The sequence below is a fragment of the Mandrillus leucophaeus genome, unplaced genomic scaffold (assembly GCF_000951045.1).
Source record: "Mandrillus leucophaeus isolate KB7577 unplaced genomic scaffold, Mleu.le_1.0 Scaffold1210, whole genome shotgun sequence".
Taxonomy (NCBI): Eukaryota; Metazoa; Chordata; class Mammalia; order Primates; family Cercopithecidae; genus Mandrillus; species Mandrillus leucophaeus.
The window spans coordinates 618,507-640,500 of record NW_012100433.1 but is presented as its reverse complement, the minus strand read 5'-3'; the positions used below and the strand labels follow the sequence as shown (position 1 = coordinate 640,500).

General features: G+C 40.1%; 1 protein-coding gene across 1 annotated transcript in view; it reads right to left on the bottom strand.

Moving 5' to 3' along the window:
- Positions 1-15,666: 15,666 nt before the first annotated feature.
- The window catches only part of PAPPA (pregnancy-associated plasma protein A, pappalysin 1), a 213,468-nt gene continuing 207,140 nt past the window's right edge, over positions 15,667-21,994 (bottom strand). Inside the window, exon 20 of the mRNA XM_011971313.1 lies at positions 15,667-17,621. Coding sequence (XP_011826703.1) covers positions 17,514-17,621 — 108 coding nt within the window. The 3' untranslated portion in view covers positions 15,667-17,513. The remainder of the gene's footprint in view (positions 17,622-21,994) is intronic.

The following is a 21,994-nucleotide window of genomic DNA, read 5'->3' as shown; positions in this document are numbered from 1 at the left end:
AATAGATGAGCACAAGAATGTAGGAGATTTCCAGGCACTTCCAATAGTTCAGTACATTTAAAATGGAGGGGTATTGTAGTGGAGTCACTATCCGACAAGTCCAAACAGATAAGCAGGGATATGTTCTGAAAAGTTGGGCATTGTATTTTAGGACAGGGGTCCACAAACTTATGTTTTTTTGTTTGTGTGTGTGTGAGTTTGTGTTATTTTTAGAAATGGGGTTTCACTCTTGCCCAGGCTTGAGCATAAAGGCACAGTCACTGCAGCCTCGAACTCCTGGGATCATTGCCTCAGCCTTCCAAGTACCTGGGACTAGAGTCCCAAATAGCTGGGACTACACCACCACACCTGGCTTAAACTTTGTTCTTTAAAAAGCCATATAATAAATACTGTAGGCTTTGTGGGCCATACTGTTTCTGTCGCAGCTACAGACTTCTGCTTCACAAAAGCAGCCATAGATAGTATATACATAAATGAGCATAGCTGTGATCCATCAAAACTTTATTTACAAAAATAGGCAGAGGGCCAGATTTGGTCTGTAGTGTGTAGCACCATTGATGCAGCATGATCAGATTAGGTTTCCTTTCTTCATTCACTTCTTAAGTGTTTACTGAATACCTACTATGTACCATGTATAGTAGCAATTGCTTTATTTTTGTTGCTTACAATCCTGAGAGGCAGAAAAGAATCAATTACAGCAGCCTGGCAAGTACTGTGATGAATGGAAACAAAGGGAGTCGTGAGGTCACAGAGAGGGGCCCCTACCTTAAAATTTAGAAGGGTGAACACATATCACCCTTCTCCAAGGAAGAAATATTTCAACTCCAGCCTAAAGGATGAATAAGGCTAGATGATGAGAATGAAAGAATGAAAGAATGTTCCAGATATATAAACGCTGGGGAGTGATAGAGAACTTGCAAGGTTAGTGAGCCTAGAAGAAATTCAGCATACCTTGAGCACAGATTGTGAAAGGAAGAATGGTAGGAATGGAAGCTGAATATTATCAGTCATATCAGTGCTACCCAATAAAAACAAAGTGTGAGCTACATATGTAGTTTAAAAGTTTCTGATAGCCACATTTAATTTTTGTTTTTCTTCTATTTTTTTTTTTTTGAGACAGAGTCTTGCTCTGTTGCCCAGGCTAGAGTACAGTGACACAATCTTGGCTCACTGCCTGTGGCTCCCTGGTTCAAGTTATTCTTATGCCTCAGCCTCCGGAGTAGCTGGGACTACAGGCATGCACCACCACACCGGCTGGTTTTTGTATTTTTAGTAGGGATGGGGTTTCACCATGTTGCCCAGGCTGGTCTCAAACTCCTGGCCTCAAGTAATCCGCCCACCTTGGCCTCCCAAAGTACTGGGATTACAGGCATGAGCCACTGCGCTTGGCCCACTAATAGCCACATTTAAACATTTTTTTTAATAAACAGGTGAAATTAAAGTTAATAATGTATTTTGTTTGATCTAAAATTGTGACATTTTAATGTGATTAATATCAGTAATTATTATGAGAAAAACCTCATTACCTTTGAAATCCGTGGTGAATTTTTGACTTGCAACACATATAAATTCAGTCTAACCAGTGCTGAATTTCAAGCGCTCAGTAGACATATGTGGCTACTGGATTAAACAGGGCCAGGCCGGATCATTCAGGACCAGTAGCCCAGCAATGTCTGGACTTTAGCATCAGTGTAGTGGGATTTTTAGGTATCTTTCTGGTAGCAGGGTAGCCTGTAATCTTACAGCTTGTAGTTTCCTTCTGGCTAATTGCAACAAGGTAGGAAGCTCAAAGAAGAAAAGCAAAAATCAGAATAAAGGATGAAAAGAAAATGACTAGCTTTGGGTGGAAAAGAGAAAGATACTGTTGCTTTACCAGAAAAAGTGTGAACATAGATAACGGAACCAAATTCCTAACTGACCAAGATCGATGACAATCGAGAGGTCAGATGTCTTATTGAGTCTGGTCACACAATGAAGTCTAAACCTAGAAGTCTGGCTAATCATCAGCTCTGTGAATTAACTGGTGACCAGAAACCATCTCATTTGGAACCTGAGACTGTCAAAAGAAGAAGACCGGGTCAATCCAAGAAGCCACCTCATTTTCCTTGCTGCCAGTTGCAGGTTCAGGTTGTAGAACCCATCTCAGCCTGAGGAGAAGGAGTTTGGCAACCCCTCACCTCTGAGCCTACGAAGGCTGAGACCCATTTCCCAATTGAAAACTGAGACCCATGTCCTCGGTGGTGGGGTTAGTGTTGGTTATACCTACCACATGTCAGGTGCCTAGTTGTCCTTCTGTCTGTTCCAATTCCCCACTTGGCCTCAAAGCTTTAAACCTTAGCTTTCTACTTGATTAACCAAACTCTCCTCCATATCTGACTCCGTTATCCAAACAGGCAATTTGGATGTGCGAAGAGTTGGAATTACTGATTTTTTAAAAAGTCAAATTTGCTATCTCTAGAACATACTCATCTTGGAAAGCTTTAGCAGTTGGAGGTCTTTGGAGGACAGCTTCTTTAATGAAAAATCAGAAAGATTGGTAATTGATGTATGATTTTTATGTTAACAGGCCTTTCTAAAATTCTGAAAAACTTTGTTCTCTTAATTGGTTTAGTTTCAGCCTGGAGTTTATATCACTAATTGGATTAGCATGTGTTTTCTTCATGGATGATACCTGACTCAGGCTCTGTTCAAATTTATTCATATCTCCCTCAAACAATCACAGAAGACCTACTGTATGTCAGGGGATACAGGTTGAATAAGAGGCAGCTTCTGTGTGTATCTAAGGAATGAAATAAGTAAACAATTACCATAGTGTGGTTAAGACAATTGTGGAGGAAATAAGAGCTGATGCGGGCTCACAGGGTTTCCAGGCTTGGTCAGGCATAGAGAAGCCTTCTAGCTTGGTCAGGCTCAGAGAAGCCTTCTAGGAGTGTCATTAGGCATTGTTATGTTTTTGAGTTCATAAACAGATTGCCTTAGTTCAAATTCAGATTTCATCTGATTATTAGTCATATGTCATTGAGAAATTTATTTAAAATTTCTTGCCCCAATTTCCTCATTTTTAAAATGAGAATACTGATGTTTACGATGTCAATGGATTTTTACATATATTAAGTAAATGATTATGTGTGAAGTACTTAATTTCATACCAGTCATATAGTGAGTCTGCAATTAACGTAAGCTATAATAATGATCATTAATGAGCTCATCTAAACTCTAAAATGAAGAACAAAGAGGAGTGAGGTGTGTATGTATGTATAGATAAGGGCAGATGTTCCAGAACTCAGAACTAAGAGAACACTGCAAGGTAAGGTAACTAAAGGAAGTTTGGTTTGGCTGTAAAAATTGAGGAGTGGGTAGGGAGTGGATGGGGATGACAGTAAAAGATAAGCCTAGCAAGGCAGGTAGAATCTACTGTGAAGGGTTTAGGTAGGCTAAAACTTTGGGCAACAGTATTTTTGAAGGAGTGAACATGTACAAATTTCAGGCTCTGAAGACAAATTTACAGGTGAATGAGGTCCCAACAACTGATACCTTGTATGTGTTAACATGAGTTCCAGGAGAGCTGCAGATGTTTGAAATGAAAGCATTTGGCAGGGAGCTTTGTGGAAAATATTTTTAAAATATCAACACAAAGAAATATGTGTAACAACGTGAAGGAAAACCATTCTGCTAGTGGAAGAGAAATACCAAGGTTTGGGTTTAGGTCTTGGATGGTGCATACAATGTCTGGAAACTAAGTTCTGTCTTTGGTTCCTTGGAAAGAGGTTTTGAAATTGAAATTGGTCCTTGCAAATTTCACCTCCTTGGTCTGTGCTGGTATGGTGTGCGTGTGTGTGTGTGTGTGTGTGTGTTTGTGTGTGTGTGTCTGTGTCTGTACAGATGAATGGATGGATAGATGCACTATGTCACTGTTTTAAGGATTGAAGAAAATGGGATGTCTGGTCACCTCCTTTTTTACATGTGGTCTGTGTTACCTTGACATATTTTTTATCCTGGAAAGGAATGTGTTTGATACGATGCAAGGGTATGCAGGAGAATGAGCTACTCCTTTCCATGCAAAGCTCAAACAGGCCTCCAGGAAGAACCATAGAGCACCACTCCAGCTCTTAGACAAACTCTTGTGAAAGGACACCACTTCTATGCTCTCTTATACATTTGGAAGAGGAATATAAAGCCAATGAGGAGAAAATATGGAATCCTGAAATCAAGCATGCCTGAGGTCTTCTCAGCCAGACTTCCCTTCTTTTATTTTTCTAAAATCCCATTTGTTCAAGACTCAGCTCAAGTGCTACCTCCTCTAAGTCTCCTGGGCTCTTCTGCAGCCCCATCTCCTGGGATTAGCCACATTTAGACAATGTTCTGACCACATCTAATGGCTTGCAGTTCTCTAAGTGCATTCCTGTGCATCCTCCCACCCACAAACCTTTGTCCAGGCTGCCCCCTGTGCCTGGACCACCGATCTCTCCCTTCTTGATCTGCGCGGCTCCTACTCATGTTCAAAACTCCATGTCAGCAACATGTTCTTGCCCTCAAGCCTGAGGATCTTTGACATTGGAATTTAAAGATGCATTTATTCATATCTGCACCAACAGACAGAGAATTCTCTGAGGGAAGGAGTCATGTGATTTTTTTTATTATTATTATTTTGGGAATCCCTATCACCTAGGATATGAGTATGTGAGTATGTGGATTGCTGAAGGGACTGGCATCTGTGGTTCTCAAAGAGTTGCCCTCTTGATCAGCAGCAATCACATCATATGGAAAGTTTTTAGAAATACAGATTATTGGGCCCTACACCAGGACTATTAAATCAGAAACTCTGGAGTGGGACCCAGAAATCTGTGTTTCAGCAAGCCTTCTAGAGGACTTTGATGCATGCTAACATTTGAGAACTGCTGGTCTAGAAGAAGGGGTTGACCACTGTGATGAGAAGTCCATAGCTCTGAGAGGTTCTGTTGATTTCAGCCTCGATAGAACTCAAAGGTGTCATGAGCTATGGACAAACAGTTCTTTACTTTATTCAGAGGTTTATCCAGGGAACTCTCTGGACAGTCTTCTGTGGATTTAAATTGTGAGAAGGACCCATCCAACTACCCAGGTCTATCATGGCCTATATCTCTTGCACTCAATTCCCCTATTCTATGAAAAATGAATTGGTATCGATTTGACTCCTCGTGGCCTTTATATCTTTTATGGCTACTTTTTTGGCCCCTAAACACCCTGGGATGTATGTGCATTTTACCTAAATCATATCTTCTCTTTTTTTTTCCTCAGTCTCTGTATAAAACCTATACTTATGCTATCCTACTACTTTGTATAACTCTATTGATCCCAACTTCCTTTTCTCATTGCCTCAGCACTACCAGATCATTTCTCACCTCCACCACTACTCCTGCTTCCCATTTGGTCCTAGTGAATCCTGGCTCTCCCTTGCAATCTTTATTTCACACAAAGGGATCTACCTCAAAATTGAAAATTGTTCCTACAACTCTTTTCTTAGAAGCTTCTGTGTTTGTTAATCTCCCTTGCAATGGTGTCCAACCACTTTAGTGCTGTAACAGATCCCACTGAAGCTCTGCCCATATTTGTTGCCACTGTAACATCTTCTAGCATGACTTCCCATAGCCACTGTTCATTTTTCTTTGCCTGAGAGCTTTTTCTGGTGACCTGAGCCCACTCTGCCCACCAGCAGGTAAGACAGATGTGCTGGGGGATTAATGCCCCAGGGAAATCTCTCAACCACTGATAGGCATGATTGGATTAAATACCTCAGTTTCCTAACATCTCAGGTGGGATAATTCTGAGGAGTGTGTCTTCTCCTGGCTCACAGAATTTGTCCCCAGGGTGATTAAGCTGCAGCTGATCACAGTAGTAATGTATTTGATAATACTACCTCTTTTGATGACCTTACCGTCTTTACCATCTCCTCTTCTGTTACTCATTGGAATCATCATCCAGATAATATACCTGTACTTGAACCTTTGCCTCAGAGTTGGTGATAGAGTTTAAATCTCACCTTGAATTGTAATAATCCCCATGTGTCAAGGGCTGGGGCAGGTCGAGGTAATTGAATCATGGGGCAGTTTCCCCCATACTGTTCTTGTGGTAGTGAATAAGTCTCATGAGATCTGATGGTTTTGTAAATGGGAGTTCCCCTGGACAAACTCCCAAGCTTGCCACCATTTAAGATATGCCATTTCTCTTCCTTCACTTTTCACCATGATTGTGAGACCTCCACAGCCGTGAGGAACTGTGAGTCCATTAAACTTCTTTCCTTTATAAATTACTCGTCTTGGGTATGTCTTTATTAGTAGCATGAAAATGAACTAATACTGTTGGCTTCCAAAGGAACCCAAACCAAGAAATGCATTTACAAAGCTCTTGGCAACTGGTCTCTTTCTAATTCTCTGACATCACCTGGCACCTTTCTGCCCCAGTGTGATTTCTTGGTTCCCCTTCTTTCAAATTGAGATCCTGGTGGCCTGAACACTTACCATTCCCCAAACAAGCCATGCCCTAATTCACCCTTTTGGTCTTTGCACATGCTGTTTTCTCTGCCTGCAACATTGGCCATTTTATTCTGCAATGGCTTTCCACATTTGCAACACCCCACACATTGCACTCCAATGAGCTAGTTGCTTGTCTTTGTATTTGGAATATTTGGATACTCTGCGAGGAAAATGGCTGTGGATGTCTATCTTGGCCACCACTCTTATCAGTGTTTTAGTCCAATGAATTGTGCATAATAATGCTCAATAAACAATTGTTCAAAAATATTTGAGTAAATGAATACTTTCATAAGTTAACAAATGTGTTTTTGTGGTATAAAGTGGTGTATATATGGAAAAAACTATTTCTAATATGATTTTAACAAGCTGACACCCAGACGTTGTCTAAGAGACTTGGTCACCATCTCTGCAGCCTCTGGGAAAAATTCTGTTTGGAGTGCCAAAGATTAAAGAGAGAAATAAAAACATTCAGCTAAGCATGTAGCCCAGGCTGGAATATACATGTTTCAGCCTCAGAAAAATATGGAGATAACAAACTTCCCACTCCCAGGGTAGTCTGTGGCTCGGCTGCATGTCAAGAAGAAAGAAAACAGAGCATCTCAAAAACTGTGGTCCTTCACTGCCTTCAAATCCCCCTCATTATGTCCCTAGGCATGGAGCCCAGGTTTCTAAACTCCACAGATCTCTGCATTCCATCAAGACCCCTGTGGGGAGAGCCCAGGTACCAGGTAGCAGCAGGGGCAAGTTAGTCAGTGATGTCACTCTGTTTTCTACTCAGGGACTCTGGGCAAGTGGCAAGTTCAAGTTCTGAATGAAACCTCTGTTAATTTCCCCATCTGTAAAACAGAGTAGATTAGACCAATTGCTTTTACATCATGCTCTTTGGAACCCTAAAGCGCTGAAGAAAATAGAATTGAGCTACTAGGAATTGGGCTACCCCACCTCTCTTGATTAGAGAAGCTCTTTTGACTTGGCATTTCAAATAAATTTTGCACTTGAAGAATGGATTCTGCGGCCCAAATTTCTGAGAATGTTTGACTGATTCAGTTACATCTGAGGCAGCCCCTCAAGGATATAAAACCCAGTGAAGGAGAAGGTAAATATCAAAATTGGATATAGGGGCTGGGCATGGTGGCTCATGACTGTAATCCCAGCACCTTGAGGGGCCGAGGCAGGTGGACCACTGAAGGTCAGGAGTTTGAGACCAGCCTGGCCAACATGACAAAACCTTGTCTCTATTAAAAATACAAAAATTAGCCAGCCATGGTGGCAGGTACCTGTAATCCCAGCTACTCGGGACGCTGAGGCAGGAGAATTGCTTGAACCTGGGAGGCAGAGGTTGTAGTGAGCCAAGACTGTGCCACAGCACAGTCTGGGCAACCGAGCAAGACTCTCCGTCTCAAAAAAAAAAAAAAAAAAAGTGGCAGGAGTTCATTGTCAGCACATGGAATATCTTTGGGTAAAGCAAATTAAAAACTAGTCTAGCTCTGTTTGGGGTAGAATGGGGTTCCTCAGGGGATAAACTCCATTCTTTTGGCTGCTTCTTCACTGGCTTCTCCATCGCATCTCTTAGTGTTCCATCATGGCACTCAGTTAGCAACAGGCTCAGACAGCTCATCTCGTCTTCATCTTGGTAATCATTATCCTCATTGCTCAGATGAGGAGTCATGAGGCTTAAAGGTTAAGTGGCTTGTCAATGATCACAGGGCTATAAAGCAGAATAGCAGAACTGGAAACTAGGACTCCTACCTACTCATACTTCCACAATGCCAACACACATTGCTTCCCTGCTCTACATTTTGTATTATAAAACTGTTGTATTTTAAGGAAACTTTGCTAACCTTTTCCCTTTGCCATTTCCCCTGTATACCAGTTTTATAGTACAAAAGGTATTATAGGGCCAATTTTTGTGGCCCTATAATGCCAATTATAGGGGGATAACTTTTGTGGCTGAAGTTAAATGGTGTCTTATTCTCCTTCCCCCAATTGCTCTGGAAAAATGTCTTCTTTCTATGGAGAAATTTTGCGGATGACTCTTTTAAAACTTTTTTATACTGAGATATAATATACATACAGAAAAGTAAGTAAACTTTTAAGTGCTTGGTGAATTTTCATAAGCTGAACAGACTTGTGTAAACAGCACCCAAATCGAGAAAGAGAACATTACCAGCACCGCATGGTAACACAGCATGTTAGAGGCAATGATCCCAGATCTCACCTAATTCTATTCTGACCCCTTTCCCAAAGCCTTCCTCTCTCATCTTGAGACCCTATGACAAAATCACTGAGGAGTCATCAAAAACATTGTTTGAATTTCCAAACCTACAAACCTGATCACATGGTCTTAGGTTTCTATATTTTCCTGATAGCTGGTCCTAGAAAATAGCCAGATTTTCCTGTTTCAATATTTTATTGTTTAAAAGTGAAATCTAATGTGAATTTTACTTCCTGCTCAATTTTTCTATAAACTAAAAACTTATTTAAGAAATAAGTTTTTAATTAAATACCCAGTCTATTAATTAAAAGAAAGAAAAAAACACATCTAAAATTAATCAATTAGTCAACTCCTTCACACTGCCACCGGAGGGACCTTTCTCAACCACAAATCTGACCATGTAAATTTTGTTCAGGAGCTCTGCATTGCTGTTAAGATAGAGCCCCAAATCCTTTTTATGGCTCTTGGTGACTTATCCATCCTCTAGTTGGGCCACTGTTACCCTTTCTACTGTCTAAACACATTGGCACTTTTTTCAGTTCTTTGAAAGTGTCACGCTTTTTCTTACTTAGAAGGATGCACCTGCTGGTCCCATTTGCTTAAACACACCATTTGCTTTTTCTCATTGCCAATTCCTTCTGTCTCTGAAAAGGTCAGTGACTTGCCCAAGTCACAGGGCAGATGGTACTTGAACTTGGTTTCCCCCATTGCTAACCCATGCTTCTGTATGGCACCGCTATTTCTCACCTCAAACATCATTCCTTTAGAGTTTAAAGCAAAGAAGCAAGGGTTCTCATGGGTTGAAGGTTAGAGAATCTCTGCTTTTGTCCAAACTTTTTATTTCTGGTGTTAAAGGTTAAGAACTGAATAGATTTACTAATGCCAGTGCAGCATAATAGAATGCTCCCCTCCAAATTTTTTAAACTTAAACATTAATTTTTTTGGATAGACAAACTCTAGAACTTGCGTTATAAATATAAATGAATCAAAATACTGAATATTTCTGCCTTCTTTGAAGTGAGAAAGAAATAATTTCCCATTTGACAGATTAATAAAGTCCAATGAACTCTCCATTACTCTGTGTGTGTGTGTGTGTGTGTGTGCGTGTGTGCGTGTGTGTGTGTGTGTTTAGGGCTGGAGAAAGAAGGAAGAAGATACTGGATTTAAGATCTTTCATCTTGCAGTAGGAAGCTCTTTTCCCCATGAATTTCTGTCTCTTCAGACAAAACCAAGGAATATAAAAAGCCACATTAAAACTCTCATCTTTTAATCTTTCTGTTTGAGAAATATTGGCCTCTTTTCAGGAGCTGATTGTCTAAATGTTGTTTCAATCTTCACGTTGAATAGAACTGTGTAAAACATTTTTCTTTTGTCAATTATTTTACTTTGAAAATAACCAGTTATCTGAAAGAATTTAGAAATGACTTTTTTTTTCTTTTTTAGTAGTCTCCCTCATGTTTCTCCACGAGTTATATTTTTAGGGTCTGAAAAAAGCCACCCCACTATGAGTAGTTCTTGACTTCCCTATCCCTGCCCTTCTATATAATTCACATTGATGTTCCCACACAGCCTTTTTGTGAAAAATTCAAAATGTAGTTATCAGCAGATAAACACATATTTTGACCTGCCTTATGCTGTTACTGCCAGCTAGCAGCTCAGTGGACAGTGCCAATAAATTCAGTCCATAAAATGCCTGTGCAAGCTCTTGAATGATTTATGCATTTTGTTTTTATTATCTTATAAAATAAGTAGATATCACAAAAATTAGTGTATTATTACTTGTCGTAGCCTGATCTCATAGTACTCATAACAAGAGATAATATAATGTGTCCAGCACTGTTCTAAACACTTTGCATATTTGTCTCATTTAATTCTAGCAAAAATCTAATGAGATACTTTTATTATTTTCATATCACTTACGGGAAAACTAAATCTTAAAGCCATTAAATAATTTTCCAAAAATCACATAGCTACTATCTGGTGATAAGATGAACAATGAGATACACTAGACAGATTGAAAGCAGCAACATTTCCGTTTCAGCTGCAGGCTCATTTTCACATATAAAAAAATTATATATCATCTGTGTGTGTGGAGATATATATATATATATATATATATATATGCCTGCATATGCATATGTGTGTGTGGATATATATATGATATTGTAATACCAGAAGAGTAAGAAAGAGTTAATCTTAAAAGATAGAACTCCACAAGAATGAACAATTTATCCCACATTTTGCCTTAGACAAATGAAAGCTTAGTTATGAACTAGCTCTGATCCACAGCTTAGCACTTGGGAACCACTGCACTGGTTTGTGTCTTTGGACCATACCAGCATTTACATCTGGAAGTATATTATTAAAGGCTGTGTGCAAAAGGCGGTATGTAACCAAGAGTGACACATGCTTTAGCTTCCCAGAACTTGCTTATAACATGTAAGAAAGTTTTTCAATTTTTGCATACACAAAATTAGATGCTTTCAGGAATTAATTTTTGTAGAGGAATAGATGTATATTGGATAAAATCTTGTGCTGTCATTGATTGTCCAGTTCCAGGCCCCAGGGCTCTCTCCATGTTAGTGTGTATATATGACAGCCCTTTATCATTCTGCAAGAGACAAAAACCACACAACAACACATTGAAGCATACAAGCTATTATATATTTTCATAATATAGAACTTTAAAGTATAGTAATCAACAGTGGCAAAATATTTCTGTCTCTGACATTATTATTTGTGAGATCCAACCTGTAATTGAGATAAGAGAAAACAGTATGGAAAAACAAATCCACAAGAACAGGATAAAAATATCATGAACAGTAAAATATGTCTAAGTATTTAAAACTGTATAGAAAAAATAAATTAGATGAACAATTGTGTAAATATAAATTAAAAAAAGATGACATTCTTAATAAATAAAGTTTACTATTTACATTTTTATATATTGCCAAAAGATTTAACTTAGATCCATAAAAACACATAAACAGAAAAAAAAACCAAACATAGGAGCAGCAAATTTATGCGCGTGAGGTACAGAGAAAGGATTGGAATTGTGTTTAGTTTTTGGTGTTTAGATTGTTTTCTTTGTGTCTTTTTTCTTTTTCTTTTTTTTTTTTTTCTTTTTTACCATAGGCCAGTAGAATTCTTATGAGAACAGCTTTTAAGCACTTCAATGGAGTGTCATTTTTTTGGTAGCTTCCAGAAGGTGCCAAACAGGTTTCAACATCATATTAATTAGAAATACCCATAATAATTATAACAATAATAAAAAGGTATAATATGATACATAAATATGGAAGAGCAGTTTGTAATATGAATACATTTTCTCTAGACGAGATCACAGTTTTATTTTGTAAATATTACATTTAAGTATATATATACACACATATATGTACAACTATATATACATGTGCATATATATGTAAATTTATATTTATATATAATATCTTTATATAGATAGATATCTGCGGACAGGTTATTGATTATAGAGACCCAAGAAAGCAACTCAATAATTGTTCAAAGGTTTCCTCACTGACTGCTGGTGTGTAGTTTAAGAAGCCCCCATTTGTTTGCACTCAGAATGCCTTATCTTCTTTTAATGGAACACTTGATGTGGAATTTTAAGTCTGAGAAGTGAGGTGCCTTCTGAAGAAGAGATTTTAGAGACTCCCTTCCTCTATAAGTTAAAAATGACCGGAAGTCTTTAAGTAGACAACAGTTAGCTGACTTTGACATTGTAAGACATAATCAGCTTTAAACCAAATCATAAAACTGGTAAAGGGTAAGATCAAATCTGCCAAAACAATAAAATATTCTCCAATACAGGTCTCTCTTTTAAGATGGACTACAATTCAGGAGCTCCGGCTTTATTTCTTGAAATATCAAACAAGCACTCCTTGTCTTTCTGAAAAGGCCAATGGGCCTGTGCATTCTTGAATAATAATCCATGGACTTTGTGTCAAGCGTTGGCCCTCACAGCCCACCTAAAACCTCAGGGCCTCAAAATCTCCTGCCCTCCCACTCTGAGGTAGGTATATAGTATTATCCCCATTTTGCAGCTAGAGAAACTGATGCAAATGTAGAGGCAACTGGATAACTTGTTAAAGATCACTGAGCAAACTGCTGCCTGGAGTCAAAAATTCTAAGTTCTTTATAATAGGGACATAATTTCTCTTTTGGCTATTATACATTTCTTTTAAAAAGCAAGTGATTCATAGGAATTGGCAAAAGTTGAATAAATTACAAGAACAAGCTTTTATTCATTTGCTATTTGGTTTTTATGTTTGTTGTTTACTTCGTTTGCTTTGTTTCTCAAAACTCACTGGGATTACCTGTCTGATCATGTAGCAGCTTTTTAAAAAACTGGACTGTGCAGTGTGGTTCTGAGTGCGGTCTTTATAAAGCCCAGTGCTGTACTGGTAAATATAAACATTTTATAACGTGAAAAGCACAACGACACAATATGTCCCCTTAATATCTGGAAAAAATAATATCAAGCCCTCCCACTCCCTACTACCACTGATTGCCACCGAACAAATAAACAAAATGCCCACCCCCCCAACAACAACAATAACACATCAAGGGAGAAAATGTCATATTTCCTGGACCTACCACAATGTACAGAAAATAACAGACAGTGTTATCAAATCCCACTCTATGTCTTCTAGGGAAATGTTTATGTTTGTGTCTACCTACTGAGTCTGTAGAATAAACAATTTCCTTTAGGAAACATAAAAATAGGTTTTTTATTCTTATTTTTTAATCATGCATTTTTATTTCCTTTTAATCTCTTTGTCTTCTATTAATCTCTATCTGTACAGTTTTGTCACCATTTTTTTTATTTTCTCACTTGAAGTAGTTCCAGAAAAAAACACAAAACCTCAAAACTGTTAACTTGACCTTATAATTTCCTTCCTTCCTTCCTTCCTTTTTTTTCTTCCTTCCTTTTCTTTCCTTCTTTCTTTCTTTCTTTCTTTCTTTCTTTCTTTCTTTCTTTCTTTCTTTCTTTCTTTCTTTCTTTCTTTTCTTTCTTTCTTTTCTTTCCTTTCTTTCTTTCTTTCCTTTCTTTCTTTCACACAGGTAACACCTATAACAAATTGACAATTGCAACCAAGTTAAATTGAACCTGGAAGGGAGGTAGCTGAAATGTGTTTCAAAGAATTATTTTCAACAAATAGCATTTAAGCATTGGCCAAGGTGGGAATAAGACCAAGAGAACCGTCTAGGCAGTGACTCAATGTGTTGAAGCCAGGAGTGGCAGCTGATACCCTACATTTTCAAAGCCCTACCATCTATGACCATTAATCTTTCCCTTCCTTGACACCCCAATTCACCATTGAAACTGATTTCCCAAAGACTGTATTTCCTTAAAAGGTTATTGGCACAGAATCTGGGGGGGCAATGCAAATCCTTTGGGTAGGTAGTTAACATTGTGACTTGGAAAAGGTTCCCTAAATAGGGCTTAGAGAACTGTCCACCTCATCTTTTCTTTTTTGCTGCTAACAATCTAATACTTCAAATGCAGAACCTTCAGTGTTTTAGGGCCTTTGAGCTGCTGATACACAATAGTGCATCAGAGCTGCCTCTCAGTGCTCCGGTCACCTAAACAGAAGATGACTGAAGGAATGAAACGATGAGTTAATTCCCAGGAGGAAAATGAAACTGGGAATAAATACATTGCTCAAATTGAGCTGACACTCCTCCACTAAGGTTTGAAAAGACCCTATTAATGATACCTTCCACGTGGGCATGAGGTTGGCCACCAATCAAGTAGCCTCTTTTGCCTAATATCCTTGGCAAATATATGTTTGTTAGCAACAGGTCTGAATGAAAGAGACTGAGTGGGTCTTAATTCAGAAGAGCTGAATTCACTCTGTGAGTCTGAAGATACAAGTCAGCCTCCAGGAATCTTTGCTTAGCTGGATAGTGTGGGGATAGATGATGATGGGAGTGAAGATAGAAAGAGGATAAGGACTGATTTGAGGGAAGCTGGTAAGGTTCTTTTGTGGCTCCTGAAATCACATCATTAGTAATGTCATCTTTGGGTCTTCAAAGTTTTTTGTATTACCTATGGGTATAATTAAGCAACTGGGAGGGTTGATACTGTTACCTTTCTTAGCTTGTATCTTCTAAGTTAACATCACACAGGCTGATAACTCAGCTAGGGCAAGAGAGAGGCCTGGAGAGTTGGCAAGAGTGCAAAGATACTGGAGAGGGGTTCAGAATAGGATCGATTCTTCTAATATTATTCTTATTTCTTGCTAATAATTGGTCCTTATTATTACAGTGAAGTAATGGTCTGGATATAAATGAGATATGGTTTTGTGAGGAAGAAGCATAGAGGATTATTCTTAACAACTGTGGCAGTCTTGCCAATATGGAACCCAATTTCAGAGTTTGTGAAATGGTATAAGTCTCATAAACTATCTCAGCACTGCATCCGTATTTGTGGGCACCTGTGCCAAAAGCACCTTGATATGTTTCTTTTTTTTTTTTTTTTTTTTTTTTTTGAGACGGATTCTCGCTCTGTCACCCAGGCTAGAGTGCAGTGGCACTATCTCGGCTCACTGCAAGCTCTGCCTCCTATTTCAGGCCATTCTCCTGCCTCAGCCTCCCAAGTAGCTGAGACTACAGGCGCCCGCTACCACGCCCGGCTAATTTTTTTTTGTATTTTTAGTAGAGACGGGGTTTCACTGTGTTAGCCAGGATGGTCTCGATCTCCTGACCTCATGATCCGCCTGCCTCGGCCTCCCAAAGTGCTGGGATTACAGGCGTGAGCCACCGCGCTCGGCGATATGTTTCTTAATGTAATTGGCCAGAGATGGCCAATAGATGTCTTCTCAAGTGTTTTTGATCACCAGTTAGGTGCTACTGGGAGTGATATAATATGGTGGTTCCTAAAGTTATTTTTGGTCCCATTTTTTTTCTTGAAAAAGACTATGATAGATTAACAACACCTGCCTTGGATGCAGGAGTTAGGTGAGGCTGCACATGTGCGTGATATTTTCTATCCCTACGCTAGGTTTTGTTTCTGTTGGCTGTCTTCACTAGACTTGAGATGACTTGATTTACAGTAATCCCTATGTGATATAACTAGTCTAGACCTTCCCTTCACCTCAATTCCCAGCTCCAGGTTTCAGAAAGCATGTCACACTCAACCTTTCTCTCCAGTTCATCCTGTATTAATTTCTTCCCATATTAATTCAAAGGGAGTGGACAAGTACCTGGCTGAAAAGAAACAAAGAGATCCCCAAGTGGTGGGGGCTTCGACATACAATTGGCTAATTTTCACTTAACTTTTGGAGGCTAGACATGGGAGAGAGAAAAGCATTGCCCAGTCACAGGTATGGAAGGGAGTACTGGTAGCTGGAAAAACCATATAGAAAACACGATGACCATGTTGAGTTGTTGGTGCTGAGGCTGTGAACTCTTTGGCTTCCGATGGCCCTCTCGAGAACAATGTATACTATTCTTATAAAAGATTCTTTCTCCCAGAATTATATCTCCTCAGAGCAACAGCGAAGTTCTCAGGACCAAAGCCTACTCTAGCCTGAAGGGCTAGGAAGATTAGGATAAGGATAATAATCCAAGAGTCTCAACAATTCCAATAGTCTCTGGATGGATCCAATATCATAGAAATTTAACACTGTTCCACTTGTTTACAAAATCTAACACTGGCTTAGACATTCTGGACTTTCAGTGAGGGTTCCAGCATCTGATGTCCCTCAACTCCTTTCCAGGGTGAGAGGCCCACTTACAGGAAACTTAACTTCTCACCATGTGGACCCATAAGGGTTTTTCTCTTGCAGAAGGGCTAAACAGTGAGGAGCTATGGAAAAATGTGGGTCACTTTTAAGGCAGACTGTTTGGTTGTGTGGGATTTTTTCTAACCTAGTTCTACCATCTTGGATTATTCAATGTATAGGATAGAGCAGCAGGAAAAGTAGCAGCAAATGTGGTCCCAAGGCAAGATTTGAGGGAACAGGTAAGTCCTAGAGGGATATTATTACCTCAAGCCTCAAGCAAGGGGCTGACATAATACCTTGACATTGCAATCCTAAGCCATTCTCAGATTGGCCTCGAACCCTGGAGTTGGGGTAAAATCCCCCATGGCAGCAGAAGAATTGGGGTGCTTTGCATACCTTATAATCTTTACCTCTTCCTAGCTCCTAGTTCCCTAGAAGATAGGTGATCACAGACTATTTCACTGCCAATCCCAAAGGACTGTACAATTGTGCATGTCCTACATATTCCGAGCCTCAGGGTGTAAACTATCTTGACATCTCCACACTTGGTCTTAGCAGTTTCTGCAAATTTCTTTCTCCCAAGGATAGTGTTGGCTAGGAGCTTGGGAAAGAAAAGATTGAGTTTATTCCAGTCTCTCTCTGCTCATCTCCAGAACTGCCCTCACACAGATGTTTGTATGGGTGTGTATGCATGCATGTGTACTAACCACAGATGGGCACACTCTAGATATAGAACATGTTTCTTGCTGTGGTTGTGTGACAAATGGCTAGAATTTTAGGAGGCTCTGGGACTGCACACTGTATATGCAATCCATCTCAGACTTTGGGATGGGAATCCATTTCATCATCCAGCATGGCGAAACTTGGTTCATTCACCCCACTGTGAGTCCTTCCTGGGTAAAATTAAAGGCAGACCGGTTGGGTGCTAAGGATCCCTGGTGTGGAGAGGCCATTCCATTGAGCAGCTGACTGTGAAATCAATACCAAAGGGATGCGGGTCCTGGCGTTGGGAATTCTTTGACAACTCCTTGTCCTTCCTTAGCCATGGCTGTATCCCCGGAGGTCTTTCCGGCTGTGTTCTTGGGCCTGGGGGTCCCGACAAGCACAGTCACCTTGTAGGTCACAGGACATAGGGAATGGGGTGACCTGCAGAAAGAGAGAAGCGAATCAGGCGGTTTGGTCTGAAGCAGTAATGATCAGGAAGGCAGTGGGGGGCAGTGATACAATCACTGGATTTGAGGAGCAGAAGGTTCAAGTTCAAGTCATGGCTCTGCTTCTTGCTATATCCTGGTGATAACTTTTATCGAGAGCACCATGATCATAATCACAGCAGTTTTCATTTACAGAGGCACTTGCTATGGGTCAGGCATTTGCTATGGGGTAAGGCAATGTACTCAGTGATTTCCAAACAAGAAAACACTTTTGACAACTCTGTAAGACAGATGCTGCAACAATCACCCTTTTATTGATGGGGAAACTGAAGCTCAGAAAGGAATAAGAATTTGCCGAAAGTAATAATAAGTGTCAAGTCTGGTATTTAAAGTAAAACAAGCTACTTATCTCTGAGCCTCAGGTCCCTATGTAGAGCTGATATAATAAGACCCACTTTGTACTGTAAACTATAGGAGCTGAGTAAAATCATGGGTGGAAAATTGTAGTGCACTAAAGCAAAGTCGGTTAATAGAATTGTGTAATGGAATATCTGATGTATACGTGATCAAGTGAAAGAAAGGATGTGGAAGTGTCCTCTGAGAAACCATAAGTCTCTGCACATATTAGTCACTTTGATTTTAGTAGGCAATGATGAAGACAAAAAGCATGTCTCAGGGAAGCTAGACCACCTTCTGGGAGGCTTGGAATCCTGAGTAGGGAATAGATCGTATGGAGGTCTTGCACAAAATTTGAAGGACCTGGGAAGCAGATTTTAGCATATGAAAAAGTGAGAGGACTGAGTTCAATCCAGTTTCCAGTTCGTTCCTTCATGTGTTCTGTGACCTTGGCCAGCTTTCCTTTCTGAAAACTGATAGGAAGAGCCCAACAGAGCGAGTGTCTTCCCCATCCAGCAGATAATCTATCTTTCCAAAGAGCACAGTGCAGTCCCTGCTTGAGTCCCCGCCTGAACTAACGCAAGTAGATTTCACCTCATTGCATCATGACATTTGCATATCACTTTCCCCAGAGAGTCTCCAATCTGCGCAGATGGATTTAATGACCTCATTTGCCTCCTGCCTGGGCAGGGTCTCCAAGTGGTCACGTAGTCTCAGAGAGAATCTTTGTTTCTATCCCTCTCTCTCACGTACTTGTGTACTCATTCTCAATGTCTAGCTCTTCTTTTTTCTCTGCCTCTTTGACCACTTTCCCTCCCTCCCAACCTCTCTCCATCCTGAAATTTTGCAATAATTTAAAACGTAGAATGGAACATCAGAAAGATTTAAGTATACACTCCAGCTTGAGACGTGACCTTGAACATGTGAGAACATCTACTTGAGACGTGACCTTGAACATGTGACAATTTCTCTGGGTCTCAATGAACTCATTCATTTAATGGGAAAAATAAAAGTGTAGACCTCCTGAGGTTGTGATAAGGAATACATGAAATAACTCATGAAAACACCTCACACAGTGCTTGACATATGCTAAGTGCTCAATTATTCTCTCTCTTTCTCTCTCCCGCTCCCTCTCCTTTATTTTTTTGGTCTATCCTCCCACCACTTCTGTGGCCCATAAGGCAGAGACCAGGTCAATCGTGTTTATTTCTGTTTTCACAGGGCCTAAGCCACAGAATGAATAAATTTCTATGCATTGCTCCATCTCTCTCTGACTCTTTGTACTTATGGCTACCACAAGTCTTTGTTTCTCTTTTCAGTTTAAATTCCTAAGTGCTTGATGCTGTGGTAAGCATTTCCACAGTCCCTTTTTCCAAGCAGCACCTCTCTTGCTCACAGCTACTTGCTGTTCTCTGTTTAGGACATTTACTTTCCAGCCTCTGTGACTCTGTGGAATACATCTAGGATATTCCATCTAGAATCTAGAATATTTGCTCCTATTCATTTTACCTTGAAGAGAAGTACAGAATGTTAGAACTGGAAGTGTCATAGAGAGAAAACCCTCCAGTCCAAATAGGGAAACTAAGGGGAAAGCCAAGTCAAAATCCAACCAGTGGGGTAGAGTGTGGACAGTACTATCATGAAAGCCAAAAGGTTCGGGTTGGGATCCTTGTTTGCTTCACACTCGCTGAACGATTTTGGGAAAAATCCCTCCACTGTCATGATCTTAGGTTCTACATCTATGAAAGGAGGATTTTTAAAATACCATATTTCATATTGCATTTTTTGTGAGGATCAAGCAAGAAGAAACATGCAAAAGTCCCAGCACATGACCTAACACGTTTGAGATGCTCAGTGCCGAATACATATATGCTGAATCAAATTTCTCACTCACTCGTATTTCACCATCTTTCCTGCCTGTTGTCCCCCCCCCACCACCTTCCACACTTGAACAATCTCCTTGTCCTTAACTCCCCCATGCTTTATCCATCCCTGTCTCCTACCCTTGCTCTCATTCTATCATTAGCACGATCCAGTTACCTCTAATGTCTTCTCTAAAATTCTCTCTGTAACACTTTCCCATTGAGTTCAAACACCCATTAGGGATGGTTTCATGTCTGCTTTATCTTTTGTGCTTTCTGCTGCACCTCACTCAAGGCAAATATTCAAAAAATTATATGTCTTAGAATAAAATCCAAAGTCCTTACCACAAGTTCAAGGCCTTGCATGATCTGATTTCTATATAATTCTCAGATCTTACATGGTTCCCTTCTCCTCCTCACTCTCATTGGCTTCTTTATTTATCGGTTCCTCATATACTCTGTTTTCCTACTTTTGTGTCTTTAGCCACTAATGGTCCTCCACTCTGACTGCCCTTCCCTGGCCAGCTCTTTTTCATTGTCCAGGTCTTTTCTCAAGTATCACTACCTTCCTCAGTAGTCTGACCAAAGATATTAGATTGGTGCAAAAATAATTGTGGTTTTTGCCATTGAAAGTAATGGCAAAAATGGCAATTACTTTTGCACCAATCTAATAGCACCATCGCCTTCATACCATATCACAGCATCTTATTTTTACACCCTTCTAATACTGAATTACTTCTTTACTTTGATGTCAGCTCCCTCTGGACAGGGACCATGACTGTTGTTGAACTGAGTCTTTATGCATTCAATGACCCATGAATGAATGAGCAAATGAATGCATTAATATGCAGGCAGAATACAAATCAGGGAACCTCCACTCTTGCAGTTGGCTGCTGGGTGACTTTAGAGAAGTTACTTCCCTTCTCTGAGCTTCAGCTTCCCTACCTATAACAAGAGTTGATTTTCATAGCTTCTAACTTCCCATCTGGCTGAAAATCCTTCTCAGTCTGAGAAAGGTAGAAGGCAAAGACCTGGCCAGAAAGGAAGTTGAAACATAGAATTTCTTCACAAATCCTGTCTTGAATGCTTCCCTTCCTGCCCTCCCCAGTTCAATCAGCTTCTCCAAAATTGTTGGCTGGCAAGGCCTTGCCACCAGTTAGCTTCTCAGGCCTGTCTCGGCACTCTGGCTATGCTGGAGTGGTATCACCTTTTTCTTCCTTCCCCAGGCCAGTCTGGGCAGTTTAAGCACTTCCCAAATAAACACCGAAGGAAACTCAATCAGAATATGACAAAGCCTAGGAGGGTTGGTCTCAGGAGGCCTATCCAGAGCCTCCTTGTCTCCACTACATGCTTGTAAGTAGTATGTTGTAGACTTTACACAGAAACTGTATGACTTTCAGCAAGTCCCTGGCATCTTCAGCCTCCCCATCTGTAAGACAAGAGTCTTTATCAAGACCTCGCAGGGCTCTGGTGAGGAGTCAGTGAAGTCATGTCAGGTTCAACCTAGCTCTCAGAGCGCCCAATGTAGAGGAGACACATGGTGTTTTCTTCCCTCCTGTTGCCTCTTTGTGAACTGCCTGTTCAGAGCCTTGTCTGTTACAAGCTTCCTCACTGATCACAGATATAAAGCTGAGAAGAAAAGGGTAGAGATTTTCAGGTATTCCTAGGTCTAACCTAGAAAGGACTTTGGGACACCTGTTCATGCAGGTTCAAGCGGTGAATACCATTGTACACACACTAGTGATTCCCAAGGACCTTCCACATGCCAGATGATTTTTATATATTAGCTCTCTGACTCCATACCACCTTGTGAGACTATCACTATTAGCTATCCATCTTGCAGATGAGAAAATAGAGGTTTCAGAATGTTTAAAGCAAAACTAACCTGTCCCAGGCCTCAGTACCAGTCAGTGAGTTGATGATGCAGGATTCCAAAACCCAGTTCAAACACTTGAGAGCTTTTCAGCAAGTGAGAGTAAAAAGAAGGGGGGGGAAAAGGTATTTTCTTCACAACGTGAAAAGGCTGACTGCTGCTTTGTCTTTTTAATCACCAATAACTTTTATCCTTATTATGTGCCTGGCACTGAGCTAAACTCAATGTGTATCATTA